At 44.0% G+C, this 10,744-nt stretch overlaps 1 protein-coding gene across 1 annotated transcript in view; it reads left to right on the top strand.

The window, feature by feature from the left end:
* The first annotated feature begins 215 nt into the window (after positions 1-215).
* Positions 216-10,744, top strand: part of FNDC7 (fibronectin type III domain containing 7) — a 70,036-nt gene continuing 59,507 nt past the window's right edge. Inside the window, exon 1 of the mRNA XM_075322118.1 lies at positions 216-345. Coding sequence (XP_075178233.1) covers positions 216-345 — 130 coding nt within the window. The remainder of the gene's footprint in view (positions 346-10,744) is intronic.

The following is a 10,744-nucleotide window of genomic DNA, read 5'->3' as shown; positions in this document are numbered from 1 at the left end:
TTAGTTCACATTAATTCTTAAGTCCATGTAGGCATGGAGTAGTTTATAATAAAAGTGGGGGTCTGGGGGGGGGGAAGAGCCCCCCTTGCATTATCAAAGTGGTATACTTGCGGCTTAACTGGTGGGTGTGATACCCGTCTTGGAGGCCGTGGCCCTACAAGCAGCCCGTATCGGGCCAAGCCTACCAAATATGCCGCTTTGATTAAGCTAATCTAATGTCTGAATGCTTGTTACTTCTGCTGAAGTCAAACAAATCTGCAACAGATTATGGGCCCAGATACAGAAGAGCACAGGACTTGGTGAATACAAGGTGTCTTTCAGAACAGTTCAAATCTTCAAAAACAAGTAAGCTACCCAAGTGAAAATGGCTGCCAATTCAGAGCTGAAATGTACAGTGGCCAAACTAAATAACGATAACTACTAGCTATGGAAGTTTAACCCCTTTACGTCCTGTTTTAACGTGAATTAACGAGCAAGGGACATACTGCTATACCCCAAAAATTGCAGGGGGGGCACAGGGGGATGAGCACTCGTGATCGTGGCCAATGACTTGGCTTACTCGACATCCGCTCCTCTGCCCCGCAGTGCTGCTTAATCCCCAATTGCCACGGTCAATATTGATCTCAACACTTAGGCTATGTGCCCACGCTACAGGATTTGCCGCGGATTTGCCGCGGATTTTGCCGCGGATTTACCGCGGATTTGCCGAAAATCTGCAGCAGCAGCACTTCCAAGCCATTTCAATGGCATTTTGGAAATGCTGTGCCCATGCTGCGGATTTTTCCGCTGCGGATTTGCCGCGGATTTTGATCCGGAAAAATCTGCAGCATGTCAATTGTTTGGTGCAGATTTGGTGCGGATTTTTGGTTTTGAATGGGGAAAAAAAGAAAAATAAAATCTGCGGTAAATCCGCGGCAAATCCGCGGGTGCGGATTTGCCGCGAAAGTCGCGGATTTTCAGGCAAAAAAATCCGCAGGTACATTCTAGCGTGGGCACATAGCCTTAGACGATTGGGAGGACCGGGACCCCTGTGATGTAATAGCGAGGGCCCGATCGCTGTCATGGTGACCCGGGTCGTCATGCCTACCTCCGGGTGACCTGGCTACTGAGAGCCTACAGAGAGTCAGTATGATCATCCCTGCAGCATGATCTCACGGACTCTTAGTGCAACGCTGAAAGCTGCGATGTTCTGCAGTGATTGAGCACTGCAGAACATTGCAGCTGCGATCAGAACAAAGGTGCTGTCCCATAAAGGGACTAAATGAAAAAGTAAAAAAAAAAGGAACTATTAAAAAAATAATCAGAAAATAAAGAATAAAAGAAAAAAAATTCCAATCAATAGTTATTTGTGTAAAAAAAAAAAAATACATATTTGGTATTGCTGCAGCCGTAACAAGCCGAGCTATAAAACTGTCACACTAGTTAACCCCTTCAGTGAACACGGTATAAATAAAGAAAAACGCAGCAAAAACTATCTTTTCAACATACAGCTGCAAAAAAAGTGGAATAAAATGCGATAGTCATATATCAATACAAATGGTACCGCTGAAAACACCATCTTTTTCCGCAAAAAACAAGCCACTGTGCAGCTCTGTAAGCCAAAAATTAAGTTGTAGCTCTCAGAATGCAACAATGCAAAAACCGTTTGGTTTTTTTTTTGTCCCCTATAAAATTTTTCTATGGTGTAAAAGCGACAGAACAAAAACTATATAAAAATATTGTAAAATTTATGTGACCAAACTGGTAACACTAAAACTCCAACTTATCTTGCAAAAAACAAGCCCTCACATGACTGTCGGCAGAAAAATAAAAAAAACCTACAGCCTTCAAAAATCTGATAATGCAAAAACTTTATTTTGTAAAAAGAGTTTGTTAGTGTGATGGTCATCAAACCTAAAATTAACGATATAAACCTGGTATTGCTGTAATCGTTCTGACTAGAGACAAAAAGCCGCCTTATCACCTATACCCGCAAGCCAAACGGCGTAAAAAATAAATAAAGCCAATTCTTCACCTGCCATTGATTTGTCCATTCTGCCTCTAAAATCTCATATTTATCCTGCGCTCTACGCTGAGTGCTTGCACCAGGATTTTTTGTAAGGGTACGTGTCCACAATCTGGAATAGCAGCATATTGAACGCAGCGTCTTTTGGCTGCTTCCAAACTGCTGCGTTGTGCGGTAGAAGCACAGTTGATAGATTGATAGAAATCCCATGCCCTCTGTGCTTAATTTCTCCTCAGTGTAAACTGACATGTAGCACAGCTTTCCTAGATGCAGCATGCCAATTTATGTTACGGAGATGGGAGTGTCTGCAGCTTCATTAGTGAATAGATACATCTTTGGTTTCACCTGAATCATGTATTTTGGAGATGTAGATGGAAACCCAAATGTAAGTGCTCAGCATAGAACACAAGATAAATGTGAACTGATCCAAAATGTTCTGTACCAAAATTGTCACCAAGTAGCATTCAACTTAACCCACAAAAACACAAGTCCCTACTCAGGTCTGTCATCGCTTAACATAAATATAGGGGGCTTCCACATTACTGGTAGCACAAAGACTCACGAAAAACACTGGCTTTCCCCCTCAAAAAAAGAAATCCAGAAAAATCTGTGCTCCCAATCCAAATGCCCCTTTCCATACTGAGGCCTACAATGTGCCTAAACCACAGTTAACATCCACATGTTTGGCAATCTTGTAGTGAGGAGAGGTCACTTAAATATACGGGGTGCAGGTTCACAGAAGCATGAGCTGGGCACAATGTACTGGGAACAAGGCCTTATTTGCAATTTTTAATCCTGCAACATTCACACCCGTAGATGAATTCCCAGAAGGATGTAATTTCTTCCAAAATTTGGTCACTAGAGGGGTATTTCTTCTGTACTGGCACTTAGAGGCTCTGCAAATGGAGTCCACAAACTATTCTAGGAAAATCTGTGCTCCAAATATCAAATGGTGCTCTGTCCCCCCTCAGAGCCCTATGGTGCCGCCAAATAGTACAGGAGAAATTGTGTAATACATTATGGGGCCTTTTCTACCTATTCCCTTTGTGAATATTGGAAATCTGGGGTTAAAACAATATTTTAGTGGTAAAAATGCAATTATTTTTTTGTTCACGGCCCATAATAGTATAACATTTTGTGACACACCTGTAGTGTCAATATGCTCATTCCACTCCTGGATGGATTTATTGAGGCATGCAGTTTGTAAAATGGCATCACCTGCTGGGGGGTTTCTGATGCTCTGTCAAGGTGACATGGCATCCTCAAACCATTCCAATTAAATCTGAACTTCAATATTCCGCTCATTCCCTTCTTCATTTCTCTATCGTTTCATTGGGGTACACAGGACCATGGGACCATGGGTGTGTGCTGCTGTGACTAGGAGGCTGACACTAAGTAAACCGAAAAACAGTTAGCTCCTCCCTAGCAGTGTACACCCTGAGCAGGAGGCGGATCTATGCCAGTTTTTTGCTTAGTGTCGTAGGAGGCTGAAGTAGGCCCATATCCTTTTCTATTTGGGCCAACCTCAGCCAATTGTCTTTTTTCCTACCTTTTTTTCTACAGCGTCGCTCAGCCTTCTCATTTTCTTTTATTTTTTGTCTTACTCTGCAGGGTTAAAGCCTCTGCAACAGAGAGCACCCCTCGCCTGCTCCATCCCTCCGGGTACCATCCCCAGGGGTGTTGAGGCTCGAGACGTCAGGCCCTCTCCCCTATCCATCCCTACGGTACCGTCCCAGGGTGGCTTGGGGTCGAGTCTTTTTCACGGGCACACTCCCCGTCCTCCCCTACGGTACCGTCCCAGGGGTGTTTCTGGGTGAGGCAGGAAGGGCTCTCTGCAACCCCCAGTCCTTCCCATCCGATGCCCAGGCCCACAGAGATCTGGGGCCCAGGGAGAGGATCACAGACACTGCAGTGCAGGAGCGCTCAGCAGTACTACATCTCCCCAGCGTCCCCCACAGAGATCCGGGGCCCAGGGAGAGGATCGCAGGCGCTGCAGCGCAGGAGTGCTCAGCAGTGCTACATCTCCCTGTGATACGAATGTGATATGAGTGTGATTTAGATAGGGATCATAATCAAAAGATAGGCGTGATCCCAGATATTATTTGACCTATCAATAATTCAGTATCAAAGAGAGATGTCCTCTGGATAACCGATTTTACCATGATGAAGAATACGTGTCAATCAGATCTTAAGCAAAACCACGATAATGAAGAAGTAACGTTTACAGTTCCACAGTCAGGAAATTCGTGGTTATTTAACAACAGGTGCAAGGAAGCTGGCCTGTAAAATTCACGTCTCCTTGCAATATCTCCAGGAAACTGGTCGACCAGTTGTCAACTGGCTAAATGTGCAGGAAACGTGCAGGAAGCTGCTGGTGCCCACAGCAGCTTGTGGTCAAGTTACATGAACATGACTCAGCTGTCACATGCTGGTCACCAATTAACCATTCAGAAAACACAATGTACAAAGTTTCTTATAAAAGGATCGGACTCTTTTAATGAGATTAGGGAAACCTTCCAGGACATTGAAGTGTATGCACTGCTCCTGTGATGCAAGATGCCATGTTGTTTCCTACTCATTAATCGAGTCCCTCCGATGAGAAGGATTGCTACAACATACAGTAATGTTGATGCATATTTCTGTTATTGTATAAGATTCTATGACTAAAAAAGTAGTTCTAATGCCTATGTACCATTGACTATTCACGTGCTATTAAAATAAATAGTATCTTGCTATAAAGAATATTAGTATTCGTGCCTGATTAGGATATCAGTGAGCGCTTCGTAAGTACGGGCTTTCAGCCCCCTTTTTAGTAGAATTTAGCAAGACATAAATTGGCGTAGTCGGCAGGATTACTTCTATAAGAAGTAATTAACACATTTTTGTAAATTAGAAATTAAAAACATATATTTGGCAAATTTACAGATATTTTTTCAATCTTTTTGCATAGTGTCAAAATGTTCAGAAAACGTAAGGATATAATGTTAAGGAGGTTGTTGTGGAGATCCCCAGCTGGACTGAGGCTCCCTACAATCTTATAGCACATGAATTGGTCAATTGTGGATTGGCAGAACAATGGCAGAATAAGCTCAAGGGTTGTGAAGCTACTGATGTTGTGAATGTACTCAGTAGTGCCCCTGTGAAAACAGGTGATGAAGTGTCTTGTGGATTGGCAGGACAAGCTTAAGGGTAGTGAAGCTACTGATGTTGTGAATGTACTCAGTAGTGCCCCTGTGAAGACAGGTGATGTAGTGTTTTGTGGATTGGCAGAACAATGGCAGGATAAGCTTAAGGGTAGTGAAGCTACTGATGTTGTGAATGTTTTCGGTAGTGTCCCTGTGAAAGCAGGTGATGTAGTGTCTTTAGGACGGCGCATCTGGATTTTGGCAAGTGCATATAGTGTAATGCATGAGCGTAATCTAAAGATGCAGAAGAAAAGTTCCCAGATGGAACAAAAGATGATATAATTAGGTTGCCTGAAAACAGTTCTGGAATGTAATACCAGACTGTTGAAGGATAAATTTGAACATTATCAGAATGTGGCAGAAAAAGCTGCCATAAAAATTGCTCAAAATAATTACAAGAAGAGGAAAGGTAAATAAAATCAAAGTACATAAAAGTATCGTCTCAGCTTCTATAAACTGGGATCCCGACACTTGGGATGGGGATGTGTGGGATTCATCTTCATCATCTGATGAGGAGGATTACCATAAAGGGAAGATTCAGGCTAACCCAGTAAGGAGGCGCCTAGAGAGGACAGAGAATGAGATCATCCGGGAACATGTCCGGGATGGTCAGGGAAATCTGCAATATGACGAAGATGGTAATGCCATCACAAATGAGAGAACGATTCCTCATGTAAAAAATCGAGTAACCATTGAAGATTACTCTTTTAGGAGTTAGGGAGACTTTGATAGCATTTTAACACAGTTTAGACAATAACCAGGAGAAGGAGAAATTCCCTGGTTGGTCAGGGTGCACGATCTCGGAGGAGGTGGAGTGCACTTTGACGCCGGAAACGTGGCAAAATTTGTCACCATGTCTCGGGACCCAGTAATTCAGAGATCAATAAAAAATTATTTTGTTGATCATAATGAGCATGGTACTCAAAACTTAATCATGATCTTAGCCCATGCTTTTCTGGACAAATACCCATCAGAAGCAGACTTTCCTATCAATGATAAACCTTGGTATACCTTTAAAAGATGGTATGGAAAGGCTGAAGGAAGAAGCAATGAGGAATGCTCTTCCTCTTTTGGGAATGGATGATGATTATCTCCAGTACCCATTGACAGCCAGCATAAGAAATAGGCTGGTTAAACATGCTCCTCCAGCATAAAAAACAGTTATTTTAGCCTTAACTGTAGCGCTGACTGGAGAATCAATCGGTGTAGTTCTAGGGAGGATGAGGGAGTTACAGGATAGGGGACAGTGGGATAAACCATCACCTAGAGGCCATGTTGGTAACAGTAAGCCAAACAATCCTGATTGGAAAGAGAAATCAGTAGGGGAGGCCCCACGGGTGTCTCGCAAAGACATGTTCCAAGCTTTGCTTAAAGCCGGGATCAATAAGGAAAGGATTGATGGAAAGGAGACAGGAGAATTATGGAAGTTGTATAAACAGAAAGTTCTATCCGCAAAGAAAAGGACCACTACAAATGTGGAAGGGGGCTCAAAACCCCCCAAGGTAAAGAAATCAGAGGGAAAAGGGGAAAAAACCCCAAAGAAAGTGTCTTGGAAAGATTTTCAGTCAGTTTATCCATGGGAAGAACTGGCTGCATCCGTGGCCACAAAGGTCACGGAAGGAAGGGCTAATGCACAGACTGAAGTCTGTGTAAATGAAAGTTCAGAAGGAAGTGATTTACCATAGGTAACCAGCCAAGCCCCCCTATTGATAAAAAGGGACAAACGTCCCTACGTCAATCTTAGCATACATTGGAAAGGGGGAAATGTTCAAAGAGTCCCAGCTTTGATTGACACGGGGGCGGAGGCTACTTTAATTCATGGAAACCCAGAAAAAATAAAAGGACCTCGAGTAAAAATTGCTGGACCAGGTGGTCAAGTGATCACCGGGGTTCAGACACAGGTAGCTTTGAAGATAGGTAATTTACCTATCAAGAAGTTTACGGTGCTGGTAGTTCCTATACCAGAATATATTTTGGGAATTGATGTCATAAAAGGGATGATTCTTAATCTAACAGAAGGAAAATTCTCCTTTGGGATTAAGTCTTGTCATAAGGAAATGCGACCAGTGGTAGTGGGCAAAGTCAAAATGCCCCCTGTACATATACCTCTAGCTACAAAAAATGGTAGCTATGAAACAATATCGAATACCAGGAGGTCACAGAGAGATAGGAGAAACCATTAAAGAATTGGTAGAAACTGGGGTAATGCGCCCTACTACTACCGCATGGAATTATCCTGTCTGGCCAGTTAAAAAGAGTGATGGCTCCTGGCGCATGACAGTTGATTATAGGGAGTTAAACAGGAATACTCCTCCTTTGACAGCTGCAGTTCCGGATACAATAACGATTGTGGAAAATATTCACACTCACTCCGGAACTTGGTATGCAGTAATTGATTTGGCAAATGCTTTCTTTTCTATACCTATAGAAGAGAAGGCTCAAGATCAATTTGCATTCACTTGGTTAGGGAGACAATATACCTCTATCAGGTTACCCCAAGGATGGCTACATAGCCCCACAATCTGTCACCGGACGGTGGCAGAGCATTTGGATGGATTTGATCTCACATTATATCACATGCAGATCTCACATTATATCAATGATATAATGATACAAGGACAAGATGAGCAAAGTGTGAAAGATCAATTTACAAAACTGATTGCTCATATGAGGCGTAAAGGATGGGAAATCAATGATGCCAAGGTTCAAGGATCTTCTCAGGTGGTAAAATTTCTAGGGATTCAGTGGAACAAGAGGCACAGAGAGATCTTGCCCAATGCCAGACAGAAAATTATTAATTTTCCGGTCCCTAAATCCAAACAGGAGACTCAGTCTTGTATTGGATTGTTTGAATTTTGGAGACAACATATCCCTCATTTGGGACAAATGTTGTCTCATTTGTACAAACAGCAAGATGGAATTACAGCTGTATATGGCTCAGGCCAAAAGACTACTACCTCTCCAGCAGGATACAGCTAAACCCCCACTAGGTGGAGGCAACATGATATTTTCTTCTTTTTTGCTTTTTTATATTATATGTAGTGTAGGGACCTACAAGCATGAGGTTCCCGTGACGAGGGTTGTAGGCTTACGTCTTATGGCCATAACGCTAACAAAAAACCTCAAAAACGTTTTTGTACAGGATACAGCCAGGCCCCTTATTGTTAGGCCTTGCTATCAGAGTTTCTGTCCCTACGTAGCGCGCAGTGGGGGTACGGCTTGGCAGCCCGCCTGATCTAATAGTATGGGCGTCACCTAATAGGCTGCGGGTTTGTGACTGTGCGTCTGCTAGTGTGAACAGTGCTCTATGCAAGCCACCAGTGTGCAGTTTTACCATCCAGCCATCACCTCCTCCATATTTGGAAGTGCGTGTGAATGGCTCCACCTGCACCTGTGTTGCCTCCACCTAGTGGGGGTTTAGCTGTATCCTGCTGGAGAGGTAGTAGTCTTTTGGCCTGAGCCATATACAGCTGTAATTCCATCTTGCTGTAAGTAATGATATTTTCTTCTTTTTTGCTTTTTTATATTATATGTAGTGTAGGGACCTACAAGCATGAGGTTCCCGTGACGAGGGTTGTAGGCTTACGTCTTATGGCCATAACGCTAACAAAAAACCTCAAAAACGTTTTTGTACAGGATACAGCCAGGCCCCTTATTGTTAGGCCTTGCTATCAGAGTTTCTGTCCCTACGTAGCGCGCAGTGGGGGTACGGCTTGGCAGCCCGCCTGATCTAATAGTATGGGCGTCACCTAATAGGCTGCGGGTTTGTGACTGTGCGTCTGCTAGTGTGAACAGTGCTCTATGCAAGCCACCAGTGTGCAGTTTTACCATCCAGCCATCACCTCCTCCATATTTGGAAGTGCGTGTGAATGGCTCCACCTGCACCTGTGTTGCCTCCACCTAGTGGGGGTTTAGCTGTATCCTGCTGGAGAGGTAGTAGTCTTTTGGCCTGAGCCATATACAGCTGTAATTCCATCTTGCTGTAAGTAATGATATTTTCTTCTTTTTTGCTTTTTTATATTATATGTAGTGTAGGGACCTACAAGCATGAGGTTCCCGTGACGAGGGTTGTAGGCTTACGTCTTATGGCCATAACGCTAACAAAAAACCTCAAAAACGTTTTTGTACAGGATACAGCCAGGCCCCTTATTGTTAGGCCTTGCTATCAGAGTTTCTGTCCCTACGTAGCGCGCAGTGGGGGTACGGCTTGGCAGCCCGCCTGATCTAATAGTATGGGCGTCACCTAATAGGCTGCGGGTTTGTGACTGTGCGTCTGCTAGTGTGAACAGTGCTCTATGCAAGCCACCAGTGTGCAGTTTTACCATCCAGCCATCACCTCCTCCATATTTGGAAGTGCGTGTGAATGGCTCCACCTGCACCTGTGTTGCCTCCACCTAGTGGGGGTTTAGCTGTATCCTGCTGGAGAGGTAGTAGTCTTTTGGCCTGAGCCATATACAGCTGTAATTCCATCTTGCTGTAAGTAATGATATTTTCTTCTTTTTTGCTTTTTTATATTATATGTAGTGTAGGGACCTACAAGCATGAGGTTCCCGTGACGAGGGTTGTAGGCTTACGTCTTATGGCCATAACGCTAACAAAAAACCTCAAAAACGTTTTTGTACAGGATACAGCCAGGCCCCTTATTGTTAGGCCTTGCTATCAGAGTTTCTGTCCCTACGTAGCGCGCAGTGGGGGTACGGCTTGGCAGCCCGCCTGATCTAATAGTATGGGCGTCACCTAATAGGCTGCGGGTTTGTGACTGTGCGTCTGCTAGTGTGAACAGTGCTCTATGCAAGCCACCAGTGTGCAGTTTTACCATCCAGCCATCACCTCCTCCATATTTGGAAGTGCGTGTGAATGGCTCCACCTGCACCTGTGTTGCCTCCACCTAGTGGGGGTTTAGCTGTATCCTGCTGGAGAGGTAGTAGTCTTTTGGCCTGAGCCATATACAGCTGTAATTCCATCTTGCTGTAAGTAATGATATTTTCTTCTTTTTTGCTTTTTTATATTATATGTAGTGTAGGGACCTACAAGCATGAGGTTCCCGTGACGAGGGTTGTAGGCTTACGTCTTATGGCCATAACGCTAACAAAAAACCTCAAAAACGTTTTTGTACAGGATACAGCCAGGCCCCTTATTGTTAGGCCTTGCTATCAGCGTTTCTGTCCCTACGTAGCGCGCAGTGGGGGTACGGCTTGGCAGCCCGCCTGATCTAATAGTATGGGCGTCACCTAATAGGCTGCGGGTTTGTGACTGTGCGTCTGCTAGTGTGAACAGTGCTCTATGCAAGCCACCAGTGTGCAGTTTTACCATCCAGCCATCACCTCCTCCATATTTGGAAGTGCGTGTGAATGGCTCCACCTGCACCTGTGTTGCCTCCACCTAGTGGGGGTTTAGCTGTATCCTGCTGGAGAGGTAGTAGTCTTTTGGCCTGAGCCATATACAGCTGTAATTCCATCTTGCTGTAAGTAATGATATTTTCTTCTTTTTTGCTTTTTTATATTATATGTAGTGTAGGGACCTACAAGCATGAGGTTCCCGTGACGAGGGTTGT

This window comes from Anomaloglossus baeobatrachus, chromosome 8 (genome assembly GCF_048569485.1).
Source record: "Anomaloglossus baeobatrachus isolate aAnoBae1 chromosome 8, aAnoBae1.hap1, whole genome shotgun sequence".
Taxonomy (NCBI): Eukaryota; Metazoa; Chordata; class Amphibia; order Anura; family Aromobatidae; genus Anomaloglossus; species Anomaloglossus baeobatrachus.
This window is presented reverse-complemented; position numbering and strand designations above follow the sequence as displayed.